The sequence below is a fragment of the Vespa velutina genome, chromosome 23, assembly GCF_912470025.1.
Source record: "Vespa velutina chromosome 23, iVesVel2.1, whole genome shotgun sequence".
NCBI classification, from domain to species: domain Eukaryota; kingdom Metazoa; phylum Arthropoda; class Insecta; order Hymenoptera; family Vespidae; genus Vespa; species Vespa velutina.
Genome location: NC_062210.1, coordinates 798,737 through 820,148, shown reverse-complemented (window position 1 = coordinate 820,148; position 21,412 = coordinate 798,737). Strand labels below are relative to the sequence as shown.

General features: G+C 31.3%; 5 protein-coding genes across 5 annotated transcripts; all 5 read right to left on the bottom strand.

The window, feature by feature from the left end:
* Positions 1 to 99: 99 nt before the first annotated feature.
* LOC124956825 (protein G12-like) lies at positions 100 to 1,056 on the bottom strand. Its single transcript, XM_047513131.1, has 2 exons — positions 916 to 1,056; positions 100 to 747 (listed from the first exon to the last, which is right to left on the bottom strand). Exon 2 carries the CDS (start codon positions 745 to 747, stop codon positions 100 to 102), a length of 648 nt encoding a protein of 215 aa, XP_047369087.1. The 5' UTR covers positions 916 to 1,056.
* Positions 1,057 to 1,077: 21 nt separating this feature from the next.
* Positions 1,078 to 2,534, bottom strand: LOC124956658. Its single transcript, XM_047512777.1, has 2 exons — positions 2,403 to 2,534; positions 1,078 to 2,049 (listed from the first exon to the last, which is right to left on the bottom strand). Exon 2 carries the CDS (start codon positions 2,047 to 2,049, stop codon positions 1,408 to 1,410), a length of 642 nt encoding a protein of 213 aa, XP_047368733.1. The 5' UTR covers positions 2,403 to 2,534; the 3' UTR covers positions 1,078 to 1,407.
* Positions 2,535 to 5,021: 2,487 nt separating this feature from the next.
* On the bottom strand, positions 5,022 to 6,203 carry LOC124956697. Its single transcript, XM_047512858.1, has 2 exons — positions 6,154 to 6,203; positions 5,022 to 5,855 (listed from the first exon to the last, which is right to left on the bottom strand). The coding sequence occupies exon 2, from the start codon at positions 5,853 to 5,855 to the stop codon at positions 5,214 to 5,216; it is 642 nt and encodes a 213-aa protein (XP_047368814.1). The 5' UTR covers positions 6,154 to 6,203; the 3' UTR covers positions 5,022 to 5,213.
* A 1,116-nt stretch (positions 6,204 to 7,319) lies between these two features.
* LOC124956696 lies at positions 7,320 to 8,464 on the bottom strand. The gene is made up of 2 exons (XM_047512857.1): positions 8,359 to 8,464; positions 7,320 to 8,129 (listed from the first exon to the last, which is right to left on the bottom strand). The coding sequence occupies exon 2, from the start codon at positions 8,127 to 8,129 to the stop codon at positions 7,479 to 7,481; it is 651 nt and encodes a 216-aa protein (XP_047368813.1). The 5' UTR covers positions 8,359 to 8,464; the 3' UTR covers positions 7,320 to 7,478.
* Positions 8,465 to 8,593: 129 nt separating this feature from the next.
* Positions 8,594 to 9,841, bottom strand: LOC124956695. The gene is made up of 2 exons (XM_047512856.1): positions 9,788 to 9,841; positions 8,594 to 9,432 (listed from the first exon to the last, which is right to left on the bottom strand). Exon 2 carries the CDS (start codon positions 9,430 to 9,432, stop codon positions 8,782 to 8,784), a length of 651 nt encoding a protein of 216 aa, XP_047368812.1. The 5' UTR covers positions 9,788 to 9,841; the 3' UTR covers positions 8,594 to 8,781.
* Positions 9,842 to 21,412: the final 11,571 nt, after the last annotated feature.

Below are 21,412 nucleotides of genomic sequence, written 5' to 3'. Positions count from 1 at the left end.
TTTTGTTATCGATTATTTTATTTAAGATAACGATTATATTTAATTCTAAATATGAAAAATGTCATATCCTATATTATATTAATTATAATAATATTCGATTTATTTCTGAATTCCAAGCAGTTGGTACTTGAAATTTTCAATTGCTTGAATATCAAGGCCAGCTGCGTTCGATCTTTCTTTTAATTCTTTATATTCATTCTTGCTGTTCAAAGCATTCTCGAGTTGAACATATTTTTCCGAATGAACATAAGAATTGAATTTCGCGAAGGCCGACGATTTTACGAGTTTCTGTTGGTGAAGTTCCTGGATTTTTTCTTTAGGAAGTGTTGCGACAATTTCATTTATGAAACCATTTAAACCACCATATCCAGCTTCAACCATTAGATTCGATTGTTGAGGTGGCACATAATCTTTCATTTTCAGAAGTGAATGGATCGCCTTCATTTCTCTTATCTTGTTATAACCGGCTTCTTGAAGGTATAGAACGAACTTCTTAAATTCCTGCAAATCTTCTACGGCATAAAGCAACCGATGGAATTCATCGCTCGTGGCATATTTCATCGTAGCTAATATTTCAGGATCATCCCTATATTTTTCTGCTATTTTTAATATTTGGCCTACAGGCATAATATTATAAAAGTCTATTATATCGTGATCCAATTCATTCATACTCCAATCATCATTAAGAGGATAGGCGGACACTCCAATTAAGATCAATGATGCGAGAAACGTTAGATGGTACTTCATCTGCAAAGAATAAACAAATATTATTAATTCCATTAATTTAAACAAAGCGTGGAATTAACCCTATGTAATGTATACTGTTATTGTTGAAATTTTTAGAAAAAAGACATATATATATATAGTTACAATCATATGCTTTGAAGATTTAAAAAAATATATTGAATGATATACCTTAGCAAAATTCTATTTGTTCTGATGAGAAGCCAATATATATGAAAATATTATACTTTCAAATAGTCGGTAAATGATTGAGGTTATATATTAATACCTTTTACACTTTGTCAAATACAAATACATCTTCAATGCAAAATGCTGTGGTTTATATATCAAAAATCGGCCTTGATATTTAAGTAATTTTAAGAATAATGTAGATTGACTTATTTTTCGATAAGATAAAGTTATATAAGAAATCTTCGATCGATAATGCCTAAAAATGTGAAAGGAAAAGATCACAAAACAACGTTATCTGATAAAAAATTGGAAAACTTTATTGGTTTTGGTTTCCTAGGGAAGAATAAGTAAAAAACTGAATCATTAAAAGTATCAGCCGGGTCGTATCGATCTTAGATCGTTAAGATTCTCTAATAGTTTTTAACATGAGAAAATTAAACGATCCAAAATATAATATCAAATTGATCATTTCCATATAGGTTTCTAATAGTTCTAGAACGAAATACAGATGGGACAAATTACGAGAATAACTTCTCTGACTTTTTCGAGATCAAGACCAGATTGCTTGGCTACGGTGATTATATGTTGCACACGGGGATCATTATAGACAGTCTTATAAAGTTTCCCGAATTCGGGAGATTTTAAATGATCCATGAGTTCTTTGAAGGCCGGAGAGGTTTCGAGTTTTTGATAGTAAAGAGCCCTGATTTTGTCATTGGGCATTAATTTCTTAACATCTTCAACGAGACCCTTGTATCCACCGGTGATACCGTATTCGGAAAAGCTTTGTGGTGGTTTCAATTCATCAAGTCCAAGGTATTTATGGAGAAGGTTTACATAGTGGTAAATGTCGACGCCAGCTTTATATATGTAGTTCAACAGGTTGATATACGCAGGCATGGCATCGACTTCTTTAACCAATGATGTGAACTCGTTGGATTTCGCATATGTCAAACCTTTCTGTATTTCAGCATCTTCGGCGGCATATTGCAAAACAAGCTTCTTGATTTCTGCGACAGGTACCAAATCTACGAACTCTTGTAGATCCTTTTTAAGTTCGCTATTGTCATAGTTAGGTAGTGCCCAGGCATTGGCCACAGCCAAAATGGCAACAAAAGCTACTGCCAATTTCATCTATAGAATAAATAAGAGTATTCAATTGAAATTCACAATTCAACATTTTGTTTTAATGGATAACAATATCTTCTTTCAAAATAATTTTTGATAAGTTGATGAACATATTTAAAAGAATCTGATTTAATAATTACAACGATAGAAAGAATCTTATTCCATTCTTATTAAATATAGTAATATACATATAATATTACAATTGTATGCTTTGAAGGTTTAGAAAAATATACCGAATGATATATGATGGCTTAACAAAATTCTATTTGTTATAATGAGAAACAATATATACATACACACACACACACATATATATATATATATATATATATATATATATATATAAATGTTATACTTACGATTGCCAATAAATGATAGAAGTTCTATCTTTTAGTAGCTTCTGCACTTTGATAAATCCGAATACATGGTGAGTGCAAAATACCGTGGTTTATATATTCAAAATTGGCCTTGATATTTATGTAATTTCAAGAACAATGTCGATTAACCTATTTTTCGATAAGATAAAGTTATATAAGAAATTTTCAATCGATAATGCCGGTACATGCCGGAAAGGAAAAAATCATAAAACAACGTTATCTGATAAAAAATTGAATAATTTATAGGTCTTAATTTCTTGGAGAACAATAAGTAAAAGATCGAATCATTAAATCCATTAACTGTTTCGTATCGATCTTAGATCGTCAAGATTCTCTAAAGATTATAACATAAGAAAATTATACAATGTAGGATATAATATCAAATTAATTCTTTCCATATACAGATTTTTGATAATAGTAAGCCGGGACGATAATATCAAGAATGATATAAAAGAATTCTCTTATGTGTTGGAAATCATGATCAACTTGATTGGCCTTGTTCACAATGTATTAAAAATGTGGGGTTAGAATAGAGGGTGTTAACAACTTTCTAGAAATTGGAAGAATATATTCGATGAAATGTTTAAAAGTTAAAGAGGTTTGAAGTTTTTGATTGTAAAGAGACTTGATTTTGTTTTTGAGAATGAATTACTTAAAATCTACGACGAGGTTCTTATATACACCGGTAATTCCGTACTCGGAAAATCTTTGTGGTGATGTTAATTTAAAAAACCCGATGTAATCGTGGAGACGGTTTACAAGGTAGTAAATGTCGATAACAGCATCATATATATGATTCAACAGCTTGACATATTCAGGTACTGCCTCGACTTGCTGATCCAATGTCTTAAACTGATCAATCTTCACATATGTTAAATCTCTTTATACTTCAGCATTTTTGGTGGCATATTGCTTAAGAAGCTCGTCCACTTTATCGACGAGAATCAAATCAATAAACACCTTGTAGATTCTTATGAAACTCGTCTTGCTAAGATTAATTACTATGCAGATATTGGCTATATCCAATACGACAATCAAAACTACTTCGAATTCTTTCTATATTTTTTCTGTAGAATAAATAAGAGTATTCAATTGAAATTTAGAATTTAAAATTTTCTCTTTGTTGATAACAAAATTTTCTTTGAAAATAATTATAATAAGTCGATGAACGTATTTTAAAGAGAACTGATTACACCAATAGACAGAATTCTATTCTATTCTCATTAAATAGATATATATATATATATTAATATTTTCAAAATTTATTAATATTTTCAAATGCTGTTTGTGAACTATTAAAAAAATTCTCCTTATTAGTTCTTTGATCTAATGAAACTTTCGCATTTAATAAATTCCATAAGTTTTCAATGAGATTTAAGTTAGAACTTTGGGCCAGCCATTCGAGCTATTTAATATTTGATTTTTAAAAAAAATTCATAGTTTTCTTGGCAGCATGTTTGGGATCGTTGTTTTGTTGGAAGACAAATTTTTCCTCAAGACTCGTTTTTACCGTTGTTTCTTCTAAATTTTCATTCAATATGCTAATATATTTATACTCATTCATTATTCTCTTTTTCATATTATATTTATTAATATATGATTTACGTATAGATTTGTAGTATTTTAATTCAACTTCGTACAAATCTTCGATTTATTATTTCTGTGGAAACTTTTAATTGTTTCTGCAATAACGTTTCCACAATATTTCTCGAAGCAATTGTTGGATCTTGTTGAAACTTTCGAATAATTCGACGGTCTTTGTGTACGGTGGTACAACATTTGCGCCCACGACATTTTACATTTTCCACAGTATTATTCTGCTAGGTAATTTTATAAATTTTTTCTAGAGCATTTTTTGAGACCATATATTTCCTATATATTTTCATGCTATCACACGAAAACTTACGTTATTAAGGCAGTCGGAAACAATTAATCGGCGAATTTGAATAAAAATTTCATGGATTTTTGATATTCTGAAATCTTCTACAAATAATTTTACTTTTACGAAGTCTGAAATGGTATTATAAGCGTAAAGTGTGTCTAATATTTTTATACATTTTTTGCCCAGCGAAAGTATTTAAACCAAGTGTCCATTTCTTTTTGCCTCTCAATAAATAGCCAACAATATCATCAAGTGTGGCTTCCTTACCACACAAATGTAAATATGACTTTTTTACTGAATAATGTATATACTATAAGAATACATAATAAATAAATTTTCAGTATATAACAATAACGTTAATTCGATTAAACTTTATCATTATCTATTTCCTGTACTTATCCGCTTATTCTTGTCGCCGACTGTGTGTATGTGTGTGTCTATATTAACATAGTATTAAAATTATATGCTTTGAATGTTTAAAAAAATAACTTCTGCATATTAATAACTTTTGCACTTTTCGAATACATCTTAAAATTCGAATATATCGTAAGTGGAAAATATCGTGATTTACATATTCAAAATTGGCCTCGAAAATTAAGTAATTTCAAGAATAATGTAAATTAACCTATTTTTTAATAAGATAAAGTTATATAAGAAATTTTCGATCGATAATGCCTAAAAATGTGAAAGGAAAAGATCACAAAACAACGTTATCTGATAAAAAATTGGAAAACTTTATTGGTTTTGGTTTCCTAGGGAAGAATAAGTAAAAAACTGAATCATTAAATGTATCAGCCGGGTCGTATCGATCTTAGATCGTCAAGACTCTCTAATAGTTTTTAACATGAGAAAATTAAACGATCCAAAATATAATATCAAATTGATCATTTCCATATAGGTTTCTAATAGTTCTAGAACGAAATACAGATGGGACAAATTACGAGAATAACTTCTCTGACTTTTTCGAGATCAAGACCAGATTGCTTGGCTACGGTGATCATATGTTGCACACGGGAGTCATTATAGACAGCCTTATAAAGTTTGCCGAATTCGGGAGATTTTAAATGATCCATGAGTTCTTTGAAGGCCGGAGAGGTTTCGAGTTTTTGATAGTAAAGAGCCCTGATTTTGTCATTGGGCATTAATTTCTTAACATCTTCGACGAGACCCTTGTATCCACCGGTGATACCGTATTCGGAAAAGCTTTGTGGTGGTTTCAATTCATCAAGTCCAAGGTATTTATGGAGAAGGTTTACATAGTGGTAAATGTCGACGCCAGCTTTGTATATGTAGTTCAACAGGTTGAGATACTCAGGCATGGCATCGACTTCTTTAACCAATGATGTGAACTCGTTGGATTTCGCATATGTCAAACCTTTCTGTATTTCAGCATCTTCGGCGGCATATTGCAAAACAAGCTTCTTGATTTCTGCGACAGGTACCAAATCTACGAACTCTTGTAGATCCTTTTTAAGTTCGCTATTGTCATAGTTAGGTAGTGCCCAGGCATTGGCCACAGCCAAAATGGCAACAAAAGCTACTGCCAATTTCATCTATAGAATAAATAAGAGTATTCAATTGAAATTCACAATTCAACATTTTGTTTCAATGGATAACAATATCTTCTTTCAAAATAATTTTTGGTAAGTTGATGAACATATTTAAAAGAATCTGATTTAATAATTACAACGATAGAAAGAATCTTATTCCATTCTTATTAAATATAGTAATATACATATAATATTACAATTGTATGCTTTGAAGGTTTAGAAAAAGATATCAAATGATATACCTTAACAAATTTCTATTTGTTATAATGAGAAACAATTTATATAAAAACGTTATACTTACGATTTCCAATGAATGATTGAGGCTTTGTGTATTACTAGGTTCTGCACTTTGTCAAATTCGAATACATTTTGTGCGCAAAATTCCGTGGCTTATATATTCAAAATTGGCCTTACGTAATTGCAAGAACAATGTGGATTAATCTAAAGATAAGATAAAGTTAAGGAATTATCGATCGATAATACCTGAAAATGTGAAAGGTAAAGATCATAAAACTATGTTATCTGATAAAAAATTGAATATTATATTGATCTTAGTTTTTTGGGAAACAATAAGTAAAAAATAGAATCATTAGATGTATTAACTGTTTCGTATCGATCTTAGATCATCAAGATTTTCTAATAGATTTTAGCATGAGAAAATTAAACGATGCAAGATATAATATCAAATTAATCCTTTCCATATAGATTTTTAATAGTAGTAGAATGGAATACATATTGAATAAATGGTGCAAATACATTTTTTTACGCTTTCGAAATTAAGACCAGATTGCTTGGCCCTGTTCACAATGTATTGCACACGGTGGCCATTGTAAGCGGTATTATAAAGTTTCTTAAATTCGAGAAAAGTGAGATGATCCATGAGCTCTTTGAAGGCTGGATAAGTTTAGAGTTTTTGATAGTAAGAAGCATTGATTTGATTGTTTTCGGGAATTAATTTCTTAACATCCTCGACGAGACGCTTGTATCCATCGATGATTCCGTACTCAAAAAAGCCTTGTGGTTGTATCAATCTAAGAATTTCCATGTAATCGTGATAATGGTTTAAAAGGTAGTAAATGTCGACACCAGTGCCGTATATATAATTCAACAGGTTGATATAATCAGGTATGACATCGACTTCCTTAACTAATAATTTGAACTCATCGGGACTTCACATTTATTAATTATGAATTAGAAATTTTCAATCGATAATATCTAAAAATATGAATTTTCAGATATTCTTATATTTAAGATTTCATTATGAAGATATGTTGAATCTTTCTTTTTTATATATATATATTCAAAATTAGTCTTTATATTTAAGTAATTTGAAAAATAATGTGAATTAACTTATTCTTCGATAAGATAAAGTTATACGAGAAATTTCTGATCGATAATTTCGGTAAATGTGAAAGGAAAAGATGATAAAACTACGTTATTTATTAAAAAATTGAATAATTTATTGGTTTTAATTTCTTGCGGAACATTAAGTTACAAGTTGAATCATTCAATCGAAGCCATGCTGTATCGATTTTGGATCGTCAAAATTCTCTAATGGATTTTTACATAAGAAAATTAAACGATACAAGATATAATATCAAATTAAGCCTTTCCATATACAGGTGTTTAATAGTAATTATTCGGAACGGTGATGCCAAGAACGGTTTGAAGAAAATCTCTTATACGTTCGAGATCAAGACCAGCTTGCTTGGCCTTGTTTACAATGTATTGGAAACGGGGGTTAGCATAGACGGTATTAACAACTTTCTGGAAATCGGGAGAAGAGAGATGTTCGATGAATTGTTTGAAGGCCGGAGAGGTTTGGAGTTTCTGATGGTAAAGAGCCTTGATTTTTTCTTTGGGAATGAGTGGCTTGACGTCTTCGATGAGACCTTTGTATCCACCGGTGATTCCATACTCGGAAAAGCTTTGTGGTGGTGTCAATTCAGGAAGTCCAAGGTATTTGTGGAGACGATTTACAAGGTAATAAGAGTCGACACCAGCTTCATATATGCAATTCAATAGCTTGATATATTCAGGTATGGCCTCAATTTCTTGAACCAATGTTTTGAACTCTTCCGTCTTCGTATATGCCACACCTCTCTTTACTTCAGCATCTTCGGCGATATATTGCTTAACTAGCTCGATCACTTTATCGACAGGAATCAAATCTACAAACTCTTGTAGATCCTTGTGAAGCTCACCTTTGCCAAGATTAGGTACTGTCCAGGCATTGGCCGTAGCCAAAATTGCAACAAGAGCTATTGCGAATTTCATCTACAAAATAATCAAGAGTATTCAATTGAAATTCACAATTCAAAAATTCCATTCTATATTAAATAATAATATATATATATATTTATTTATTTATTTATAGTATTACAGTTATATCCTTTGAAAAATATATCGAATAATATGGCTTAACAAAATTCTATTTGTTATAATGAAAAGTAATATACACACATACATATATATATATATATATATATAAAAATATTATACTTACGATTGCCAATAAATGATTGAGATTTTATCTACTAGTAGCTTCTGTACTTTGTCAAATTCGAATACATCGTGAGCGCAAAATGCCGTGGTTTATATATTCAAAATTGATCTTGATATTTAAGTAATTTCAAGAACAATGCGGATAAATCTTATTTTCGATAAGATAAAATTATATGAGTAATTTTCGATCGATAATTCCGATAAATGTGAAGGGAAAAGATCATAAAACAACATTATCTATTAAAAAATTGAATAATTTATTGGTTTTAGTTTCTTGGGGAATATTAAGTAACAAATCGAATTATTAGATCTATTAGGTGGGTTGTATCGATTTTGGATCGTTAAGATTCTCTAATAAATTTTAACGTGAGAAAATTAAACGATACAAGATATAATATCAAATTAATCTTTTCTATATAGATTTTTAATAGTAGAAGAGTGGAAAGTCGATGCCAAGAATGACGTGGAAGAATTTTCTTACGCTTTCGAGATCAAGACCAGATTCCTTGGCCCTTTTCACTATGTATTGGAGTTGAGGATTAGTATATATGTTGTGAACGAGTTTTTGGAATTCGGGAGATTTGAAATGATCGATGAGTTCTTTGAAGGATGGAGAGGTTTGGAGTTTTTGATAATAAAGAGCCTTAATTTTGTCTTTGGGCATGAATTTCTTGGCATCCTCGATGAGACCCTTGTATCCACCAGTAATACCGTACTCGGAAAAACCTTGTGGTGGTATCAATTTAGGAATTTCCATATAATCGTGGAGAAGGTTTACAAGATAGTAAATATCGACACCAGCGCCATATATATAGTTCAACAGGTTGATATAATCAGGCATGGCATCAACTTGTTTAACCAATGATTTGAACTCATCGGACTTCACATATGTCAAACCTCTTTGTATTTCAGCATCTTCGGCGGCATATTGCAGAAGAAGCTTCTGGATTTTTTCGATGGGGATCAAATCTACGAACTCTTGTAGATCCTTGTAAAGGTCACCTTTACCAAGATTAGGTACTGTCCAGGCATTGGCCGTAGCCAAAATTGCAATCAGAGCTACTGCAAATTTCATCTGTAGAATAAATAAGACCATTTAATTCTGTAGAATATATTAATATATTTAATATGCAATTCAAAATTTTATCTTTATCGATAACAATATTTTCTTTGAAAATAATTTTGGTAATTTGATTTGAACATATTTAGAGAAAAGTGATTTAATAATTACATTAATAGAAGGAATTTTATTCTATTCTTGTTACATAATACGTATGAATATATTATATATATATATTTTATACATTATTATTATATATATACTATACAAATTTATACAAATTATTCTATAAAAATTATTAAACAAGACGAGCGTAATAATTATTTATAATAATACTATTCAATTTCGTATTGTAAAATTGATTACTTACTGTGATAATACTATCTGATCTACTTTGTAAAACTTAGTAATAGTTTGACAAGAATTCTAACGACTTTATATACTCACTAAAACGTATTTCAATTATTTCATTACCCAATCAGATAAGATTGATAACCCAGATAACCGATGAATTTCATTTTGGATATCGAAAAACAGATACACATACTCATCGATAAATTTGAAAAATAGAGTATAACACATATAAGATATGCATGTGTGTATATATTTTATGCCTATACGTATATGTATTATAATCATGATTTCATCAAATTAAATATTGAACGTGATTGATGAGAAAAGATGGTCAATATTCTTAAGATTATAAAATTAATTATAAAATTATTAAATTTTGTAATCTCTCTCTTTCTCTCTGTCCCTCTCTCTCTCTCTCTTTTTCTCTTTCTTTCTCTTTCTTTCTCTCTCTCTCTCTCTCTCTCTCTCTCTCTCTCTCTCTCTCTCTCTATCTATCTATCTATCTTTCTATCTCCTATTTCAATAAAACAGGTGTATAAATCGGCCTTATCTAATACGAATTATTATCATCTAATTTTTATAATGAATCATATCTCTGTTCTTTCGCATAAGGATTTAACGATATTCAATAATATATTACAAACTATAATAGTATAAAAAGACAAAAATCAATTGATTATATAATATTTGCAAAATAATTAAATGATATTCGATGAAACTTTAATAATCGTACAAACTGTAACTACAGATATATTCTTAATTTATTGAAATGTTTTAATCGAGAAAACTTTATATATATTTAATGATTATAATTACGCGGTAATTGTGAAAGACCATAAATCTAATATACGTCGACAGATTTTACTGTCCATTAATGTTTAAAAAATTAAACGAAAAATAAAGATGGAAGAAGAGTAAAGGAAAGAGTGAGAGAGATTTGAAACATACGTGAATATATTATAATAGGACATTGACTAGGGTATGGTGGAAATAAGGAGAGTCATGCGTTTACAAATTCCGAAGAATTTTGTTAATGCATAAGAAAGTTTCACTCGTTCGGTTGCGAAGAAGGAAAAAAGAAAAGAGAGAGAAAATACATGGAATAGAAAGAGGCGACGAGGTAAGAAGGAGGTTTGTGGGCGATGAGGGAATAGGAGAGAGGAAAGGGAAGGGTAAGAAGAAGAAGAAAGCAAAACGGCAGCACGTGTTGCGAATAGTCACGACTCCTTCGTAGTGGTCTTTCGATAAATAAGAAAGAAGCGATGTTCGCGCAGGTGGCGCTAACTTTTAAAAGGAAAGTAAGGGATGCCTCGTAGCCACCGGTTTCTCGCACTGCCAATCGAAAGAGTTTCGCAATGCTGTTGGAACAGCTGGAGACGAAGGAGATATAAAGATAGAAAGGGTGAGAGAGAGAGAGAGGGAGAGAGAGAGAGAGAAGTGGAGAAAAGGCAAGGAAAGAAGTAGAAAGAGAAAGAGAGATAGATAGAGAGAGAGAGAGAGAGAGAGAGAGAGAGAGAGAGAGAGATACTAACACCGTTTCTCTAATTAAAGTTGTTACAATTTAATAAGCCTCGGAACTTACCATCATCGTTCCCTCGTAATGGGAAAATCAAGGGTAGAAAAAGAGGGAGACCGTGAGAAAAAGTTAGAAGAAATGAAGATAGAAAGGGGGAAAAGGCTTAGCTGAAAGTAAAAGAGGCGACATTTCATTGCGTAAGCGGAAGGATCGTCTTGGTCGATCTCTTAACTTTTCCACTCAATGTAAAGCTCTGCTAGTTCTTTGGATCCTCCGTTACTTCCTTCTCTCGTCTCGCTTTTAAGACGGGTGGGGACGTGAGGTGTGGTGAGGTGAAGTGAGGTGAGCTGAAGTTGAAGAGATAGAGGCAACGTCCTGCGAGAAGTAACGTACTTACTTTCGTCAAAGATTTAACGCAATTTCATGGTAGCTACACTATCTTCCCTTTCGTCATTTCATTTTCTCTCATTAGTTTCGTTACTATAACGTCGAAAGACAAATTGGACAGAGTTTTATGAATTTTTAATTTCTTCTTTCCGTTTTTACTTCATTTATTTATTTGTTTGTTTATTTACTTCTCCTCCTTCTTCGTTATCTATTCTAAGGCTCGGGTTACTTCGGAAATAAGTTGACTCGATATATAGAATGCATCGAGATTCACGGTTCGAACTTAACGAAAACTGCCCAAGAGGAGGTTCGTGATATCGGCGTTATAATCATTTCTGGAAAAGCCGGAAGGATTCCTGTTGGAAAGTTCGACTCCGCGGCAAGACTTTAAGCACGAGTAGTATCAAGTTATTTTCTCTTGCCGGCCAGGCAAACTTTTCTAGGATATTATGGCCGCACGTGGTGGTAACAGCCTGACGTGCCGGTCCCATCGTTACCGATATAACGACCTCGAGGATTTTCGCGAAGAAAAAAGGGGGAGGAACCAGCTAAGAAACTCTGTTCGTATGTACGTGAACGTGAATGGGATCTCAAAATGAAATCGTCGAATCTTCAAATATGATTTTCCTTCTTTTAGAATTCGACCCTTTTATTTTATCATTTTCGAATTTTCTCAAATTTCGGTCGATATTGGTACAATTATTATTCCTTCAAAATTCCTTCATTTACGTCCCGATCTTTTCTTTCTTTCATAGCATTATCAGTATACTTTTTTTTTCCCCCACCGAGCATGACATCATAGCTAAAACAAAATTGAATTGTAGTTTACAAGGAAAAATCCCAAACGCAAAGAGAAAGAGAGAGAGAGAGAGATTTTGAATTTTACATTATTAATATTTTATTCGTAGAATATCTAACGTTTAGTTAGATTAATTTAATTTTTTTGTCGATAATTTTAAATTTAATCTCCGATAGTTCTATTAATTTAAAAAGAAGTACATAAAAGAAATTTTTATTTTTTTATTTTTTTCATTTATTAAGAATCATCGCTACAAATTAGTTTCCCGAGGAAAAATTTAATTTTCTTTTTACAAAAATATCTTACCTTTCTTTACAATTTTTCTTTGATCTTTTTCTTCCCATTAGCATGCAGTCCTTTCATTTCAATTAACAATTGTTCTTGGTAGAAAAAAAGAAAAGAAAGGAAAAGAAAAGACAAAGAAAAAACTTTATAAACGATAAGAATTTGTGATTTAATCGAAATAATCGTAAGAAACAGAAATCAGATAAAATAAAATAAATTCGTGCACAGATGTGCTTTAAAATTGACGATGACATATTTCAGGAAAAAAAAAGAAAAAAAAATAATTGATCCGTATAAAACGTTTGTTATTAAATCTTATCGAATATCTTAAATTTACGTATGTATCCAATCGTTGAGAACAAAATTTATCAAAGTGCATTTAAATACTTGAACTTTGAATATTTGAATCGTAAGAGACATTTAATGTAAAAATTATTCTATTACGTGTTATACGAATAAATATTATATTTATTCTTATGTTTGACGTATCTCAAAGTTTAGCTGAAAAATTTTTAAAGTTTAACCAAAAGTTTAAAAAGAAGCGAAAAGGAAGTTGTATCAATGGTTACCTTAGGTCTAAGGAAGTCGTAGAAATGGTTGCCTGTAACAAATCCTTCGCGAGTAATCGAGGTCGTGCCTTGGCTAAGTTTTACTCTCGAACACTTAACTCCATTGCGATTGGATTCTTCTTCGGCGGCGAGCCTTTAACCTACCTCTCTACCTCCATTTCCGCTTCTTGGCCTCTTTTCTCGATTTATTTCCTTCTTATATATATATATATATATATATATTTATTTATTTTCTTCTTTTCCTAGACCTTTTCTTCTTTCGATCCAATATTTCTTCCTTTCTTTTCTTTTTCTTTTTTTTTTTTTCCTAACATTTTCTATCACAAAAGAAGAACGATCAAACACATCGGTATTATACGTTTTTAATGTAAAATCGAAAGAAAGAAATAAATAATACGAAGCTCGTGATTTTTATCAAAATACATGATATAATAACAATAATAATAATAATAAAAAAAATAACATATTGTTAGAAAATTATTGATCTTTTAGAAACTTCATTAAATTTTATTCATTTTCAAACGACTTCGTCGTCGAAATTGCTGATTTTGTCGAGCAAAATTTGGAAAAACAAAATCGGTCGATATAGATAAAAAAACGATTGTTATTGAGATACTCGATAATAGATAAAAGATCGATATGATTATATTTTGATTCATTTTATTTTTAATATGATGACCTACGTAATCTCTAACAGCTGTTCTATTATCTTGTAAAGATCTAAAAAAAAAAATAAAAAATATCAAGTTGATAAGCATCGATTGTTTCTGACTTTAAGAAAAATAATAGGAAGAAAACTTTAAAGGGTGGTTGGCTAAGCCTTACTACTCTTCACTAGGCTAACCGGCTGCCCGTGAACGTTCGCAAGGGGTTCGCTTGTATTTCAATGTCGTGGCATCCGGTTGGGGCGACGAGTGATGTGGTCTGCTACCCTCGTACATCCGGCCGTCGCCAAACACTGTGCGTGTACCCTCTTGCCCTCCCTTCATCTTCTCACCCTGTTTGCACTGCTTCGACTTTCCTCGCTGACGTTATACTGCACGAACCCTCACTGTCATAGGATGACTAGTTAATGCTGGTCTCTCTCTCTCTCTCTCTCTCTCTCTCTCTTTCTCTTTCTCTTTCTCTTTCATTCTTTTACGTACTCTTCTTCTCTTATTGCCTTTAAACATCCCGCAAACCACGAATGCTGAAATCCTCTTGCGCAAAAATGACTTATGACTCTATCGAACTGAACTATCCCTCCTACTCAAAACGAAAAGGTAACTTGATGTTTATAAATCAATTAAATAAAATCCCTTAGGTGATAGATACTTCATTTTTTAAACAACGTTATTATTAAAAAGTTTTGATTCTATATAATTATAAGAGTTTTATTTTTCAAAAAATTTTATTGATTTTTCTTTTATTTTCACATTATATTATATACGATGTGTATGAAAAATAATCATCTGCTAATAATATTGATAATATTTAAAGGGTATGTTTACATGTACAGATATCAATATTTCATAAATATCAAACGTACATACCAAATGAGTTATAATAATTAAATGTAATAATATTTCAATATAATAAATGGAATAATGAAACAAAATACTGTATTGAATTCGAATCTGATACGAGTGAAAGATGTATCGAATATTAAAAGAAATTTACATTGAAATATTTGTCTATCTCGTACGTGTGATCATTATCATTTGATTTATTAGATTTAACGATGGCAAAACTTTTTATTGTGATTTCGAGAATATCGAAAAAAAATGAATTATCTGCAAATTTATATTACAAAATGGATGCTTTTAATGTATGTATGTATGTATGTATACATACGTCCGAAATCATTCGAATCTCGTTTAATGTCACATTATTGTCGGAAATAGAATAGAATTTTACTAGGATGTTAATACATACGATAAAATATGAATTATACATATGTATATACCATTGAAACAATATATAGATATATATGTTTGTTATTCTGATCGTTTGATGAATAGAACATTATAATTTTGTATTTACAGTAATAATTCGAATAATTCGAATTGCGCGTAAGAGAAACATGATATTATTCCTTTGTGTGCATTTCTATTAATACAATATTAATATTATATTCAATTAAAAGGGACATTGCCATTTTGAGTTTTAAATTGTTCTGATCGATTAATCGATCACTTTGAAAAATAACTTTTTGAATTAAGAAACACAGTGTGATAATATAGCGACATACTTGGCCCTTCGATCAAATTATATCTATATATTATTGATATACTTTTGCATTGTTTAGGTTTATCTATACGACAGGTCCTTCCTCCCTTCATCCTCTACTCATCCGACCCCATGCCTACCCCTTCCTCTCCCCTATCCCCCACCCCAACCAACCCCACCCCGCTCCGATAACGAGCAAACTTTCGACCACGGCCACTCGAGCAAAGTAATTATGCTCGTATTCCACGTCGAGTTACATTAATTAACGTCGCGGTAGCAGGACCGTACCCGTAACTCTCGCGAGTTATACGAGGATCCTCGAAAAGGCCCTTTGTAAGGGTGACACGCGTGTTTATATTGATGACGAGTAATGCAGGACGCATAGTTACAGTGTACCACGATCCACCTCTCTCTCTCTCTCTCTCTCTCTATCTCTCTCTGGATATCAAATGCAACCTCATGTTTGTATTTTATTATAATGGACTATAAAGTTACTGAAAGCTAATAAACATAGTCACATCCTTTTATTCTCATACTCATTTGAAATTTACCGATAGTAAATAAACTTTATAAAGAATTAAATAATGAACAAAATCAATGCTGTCAAGTGTTAAGAAAAAGTCAAAAAAAGAAAAATAGAGGGAGAAAAGAAAATTGATCGTTATTATCTCTCGTTAATTACTTGAATAAATGATGTAAGAAAATGATCGAGGATCGTTCTAATTCTTCTTGATTTTGACTTAAAAATTTATATATATATATATATTTTTTTTTTTTTTTATTTAAGATACTATTTTATCTACGAGCTTATTCGAAATCATACCAGTTATGTTAATTAATTTATGGCGAATTAATTTATCGCAAAATAATTTTAAGAAATGGAATTTACGTACTTCGAAAGAATAAATTTACGTAAATCGAAAATATAAATCTTTTATAAATTTTATATATTTCTTTGACAGAGAGATATTGTTTATTTTGTAGTTAGATCTTTCATTTTATATTTCATAACACATTTGAAAATTCATTCAATAAGATTTCAAATGATAAGAAACATATCTCGAGTAAGATGTTCGAACGATCGTTCAAGAAGGTGTTCGAACAGTGTACCTAAGTCTCCTGGGTCACCCACGAAATCACATTTTACCTCGATACATTCGCTTTTGCAGGAGCAATTTTCTCGAGAGCAAACAAGCCAACCTACTCGCATGCATTAAACTTTGAACGTTCGCGTAAGAAAGCAGCCCGTTGACCTTAGTATATAGTAAGTTTAGAAGGTCCTCTGACGATATCAAAAACGAAATGAAATTTCTATCGATCACGTTTATCATTTTTATTTAATTATTTTCTCATAAATATAAGCATACATTTTTCTTGGTTAAAACCGAAACGATTTTACAAACGAAATTGATTAACTAATAAAATATCTTTACTATTTCTATATATTTATAATTTCATGTATATTTTATAAATTTATTATCAGTAGTAACACAAAATAATATATTCAAAATGTCCATCGTTGATACCCCTTTTTTTCGCAAATACATACTAACAAGAAACAAATACCTTTTCCTCTTTCATTTTTAAATATCTAATATAAGTTTTGAAGTTTTTCCAATAAAATTACCAACGAAATGAGATATCTATATTTTTCAGAACTATCGTCGTAAATTTATTTTCAAGAATATCCTTATGCATAATGTTTGTTAAAATTCTTCGTGAACGTGTGAAATATAATCATTTATCAAAAAATTGATTGATGTTCTATTTTGAAAATATCAGTATTTTGTATACTGATTGAAAATAAATATAGAAAATGTCCACTACTATTTCTATTTCTTTCTCTCTTATTCGAAAAGCTATTCTTTGATAATGAAATATATTTCCTTTCTCTCTCTCTCTCTCTCTCTCTCTCTCTCTTTCTCTTTCTCTCTTATACTTGAATTTCATAGATTTTCTTGCATTTTCATGGGATTATATGGTATAGCCGACACATACGAAATTACCATTGTCGGTCATAATTCTTGTTCTTTCGACCAATAACCGCATAGGTACCTTTCGAAGTACCCACAGAAAGGGCTAGGAGAAAGAACCCTTTTACCGCTAGGGCATTGTTTCGTGTGGCGCAGTTTATCCGCATGGTACCACATGTTATTGTTGTGTACTTTGACCGTTCACTCCTATCTCTCGATATAATAACCAGCGTCGACAATGCTTTAATCCGTCGACTGGAGAAAGGAGAGGTGTTGGTGTGAGATGGGGAAGAGTGGAGAAGAGTGGGGAGTTGGGAGTAGGGAGGTGAAGAGAAGGTGGCCACGAGAAAAGGGAGAAGGTGCCAAAGAAGGGCTGAGTAGTTGGTACAAAAGGAGCAAGCTATGGAAGTAAGCTGATTAGGAAACCACCCTCTCTCTCTCTCTCTCTCTCTCTCTCTCTCACTCTCACTCTCACTCTCTCTCTCTCTCTCTCTCGTAGCATATCCTCTTTCTAGATCTCGAATATCCGCGTTCCCCATAAAGCCGGTCTCGCCGCAGCTACCGTCGACGACAACGATACATCACGGCATTATAAATAACTGTCCGCTATTTCCGCCATGCCGAGAATAAAGTAATTTATAAAGACAGCTGGAACTTCTTGGTAGTAGATACATTTTACGAAGAGAGGAAGAGAACGAGAAAAAAATTAAAAAATAATGCAGAAAAAGAAGAAAAAGAAATAATAGTAGTAGTAGTAGTAGTAGTAGTAGTAGTAATAGTAGTAGTAGTAGTAGTAGTAGTAGTAGTAGTAGTAGTAGTAGTAGCAGTAGTAGTAATAGTAGTAGTAGTAGTAGTAGTCAACTCGATGCTTTCATCTATCTCTCTTTCCTTTCTTCAAAACGGATTCCAGAGCATGATGTGCGATTTTACACCGGCTGCATTTCTAATGCAGAGCTACTACCTACCTTTCATCGCAATGTCAGAAACTACGTGGCGAGATTTTCTGCGAGTACTCGAATCCTTACTACTCAGTGGAAGAAACACTTCAACGTGGATGAAAAAGGATTAAGCGTTACTTTCTGAATGACGTTCTGAATGTGCCCAAAGTTTCCTTCTATTTGTGAGGATCGATTTAGCATGCTACTGAAAATAATTGGATTAAGTATGCGTGACGTTTAAATTTCGCCGATTATAAAAATATAATTTAAAGTTTATAAATATATAAGTCACAGATAAGTTTTTATTTCTATTTTTCATTTTTTTTATTTTTTTATTTATTTATTTTTTATACGGTTCTAATTATAATTTTTTAAGATACATATATATATATATATATATATATATGTATATATATATATAATAATTTAATATTTCGCAGACAGTATAAAAATATATTTACATTATTATGTCATATTGTATTTTTTTTTTGTTCTCCCTTTTTTTTTCTTCATTAATAATTATCATACAATTATCATACTATTATATTGTCAAGTACGAAAGGAAATTTCTTTTTATTCGAACGAGAATCACATCAGAAACAATATAATACGTTTTTTGAAACGGATCGTTCCAAAAACTTGAAAGTTTGAAACTATAAAATTTTAATCTCCATCTTTACGTTCTGAGAAGTAGAATGATTGCGCGCAATGAAATTTACGTGTCTCAGGATTGCGCTAGCTTTTTAAATTCATTTTTCAACGATAAGTATCGCACGTGATAAAGATAACGACAAGGGTGACAACTTAGCTCTTTGCATTAAATATTCGAGATAAGAAGAAAAAAAAAAAGAAAAAGAAAAAAAAAGAAAATCTGTCTCAATCAAATCGACTCGTATACATACAAACATACATACATAGAAATATTATCTTTTTACCCATGATGTCTTAAAAAATGACCGATAAGATGAAATCGCGACGAAAGATCAAGGAACACATCGTTTGCGTTCGAAGTTGAAGAGGTTCGGACCAATCGCGAAGCCATTACACGAGCCCTCACCCTTGCCACGAGGGACGTGCAAACGAGGTACTTACTTCGAATTCAAACCCGTCGGGAACGTCCAATTTAAAAGTTTCCAGACACTCGAAACGGCCTCGAACTGCAGATATGCCCTTGCCATGGCCTCTTTCTCATTTCTCTAACAAATACATCGACGCCGATACGACAGGAAGAGCTAACCGATGTATTATAATTTTTTTTTTTTAGAAATGTTTCGATCGAAGATTATAAATAGATATTAAAATATTATATTTTAATATCTATGCATGTTTAATTAACATATACGAATTGAATCGAAAATTTATTCGGCTTATTACGAATACATATTATCTACATTAAAATGGTAAGATAGTACTCGCATTAACTTCTCGCCTTTGTCTTTCCTTCGCTTCCACCCATTCCCCTCCAATCGTCTACTCTACCCTCTCTTCCCATCGATCCATTCGCTTAGATCAATTCATACGAACGAGAATGGATGATTTCATTTATCGCTTTAGCGATAAGTGAAAGTACGAAAGTTTTAATCGGACGCGTATCGCGTATCGATCCAAATTATTATATTTAGTTATATTATCGTCATTAATGACGATTGATATTTTTTCTTTTTTTTGTTTTTTCTTTTATGCAAGAAATTTTAATGATTTATAAACGAAACGATATTTGAATATTTAACATGTGATATTATGAACATTTCATACAAAATATCAAATATCGAGTAACCAATGATAATTTAATGTTCTCGTCAGTTTCGCATTAAATTTTTTTAAACTGAAACACACATATCGTCTGTAATGTGCATATTCAAAATGTATTCTCATACGTGTAACATCCAGAACGTTATTAAAAATCTACCTAATTCTATCTTTTCGATTCGATGCATCCCTTGTATATTCTTTTATTCTCTTGTCGTTCCTTTTTTTTTTTTGTTCCATCCCATCTTTTTTTTTCTTTCTCGTTTTTTATTCTTTTTTTTTTTTTTCGAGAAATACTACGTCGATATCCGTACGATCCGTTACGAGAAAAGAAGGAGTAAGTCGCAAAGTTTTTTCTCTTTTTTCTTTTACTTTTTTATTTTCTTTTTGTCTTTTTTTCTGCTCTATACTGAAAGTGCGTTTAGCTATGACAGTTATGGCCCGACATTTCTCTCCGACACTCGATGTTTCCAACATAAACAGTTAATACGCTCTTTACAAGCAGCTTTAGCGGCAATAAAACATCGCCATTACGTTCATATTACATATAGTATATATATATATATATATATATATATATATATATATATATATGTGTGTGTGTATAATATTAATATATAATACAAAGAAGAAATGGAAGAGAAAAACATTAAGGAAGGTTAAAGAAAATAAGAATAAAGGGAAAGGTTGGTACAACGAAACATTATGCTCGACAATCGTAGACAATCTTACTAAAGGAACCTTATCATCTGTTAATGTTCATAGCAAAACTACCAATAGCCTTTCTGTGAGTTATGATGAAATAACACAATAGAATTCGAAGAATCGATAGATATTAATTTTCGTCAATCGTATCTAATCTCTCTCTATCCGTCGTATCTATCTAATCTGTCTAAGTTCTTCCATTTAAATAATAAATGATATTAAAATTAATAAGCACGGATATTATGTTATTACAAATTATATCGTATTATACGATATTTATAATATCGTATATATTGAAAATTGTATTTTATCGACACGTATCGTCGAAAGAATTCGAGGTTAAATCAAATTCGTTTTACTCGTTTTTACGTTTCGAAGGAAGGTAGTACAGCGAGCGAGTAGAGCGAGTACGGTAAATCAGTCGAAAGTTTTCCTCGCGGTTTAAAGAAAAGAAAAGAAAAGAAAAGAAAAGAAAAGAAAAGAAAAGAAAAGAAAAAGGAAAGAGGAAAAGA

What these genes read in the sequence shown, in the direction of transcription:
- LOC124956658 (XM_047512777.1), bottom strand. Translation starts at nt 2,049, where the DNA reads ATGAAATTGGCAGTAGCTTTTGTTGCCATTTTGGCTGTGGCCAATGCC.
- LOC124956696 (XM_047512857.1), bottom strand. Translation starts at nt 8,129, where the DNA reads ATGAAATTCGCAATAGCTCTTGTTGCAATTTTGGCTACGGCCAATGCC.
- LOC124956695 (XM_047512856.1), bottom strand. Translation starts at nt 9,432, where the DNA reads ATGAAATTTGCAGTAGCTCTGATTGCAATTTTGGCTACGGCCAATGCC.
- LOC124956697 (XM_047512858.1), bottom strand. Translation starts at nt 5,855, where the DNA reads ATGAAATTGGCAGTAGCTTTTGTTGCCATTTTGGCTGTGGCCAATGCC.
- LOC124956825 (XM_047513131.1), bottom strand. Translation starts at nt 747, where the DNA reads ATGAAGTACCATCTAACGTTTCTCGCATCATTGATCTTAATTGGAGTG.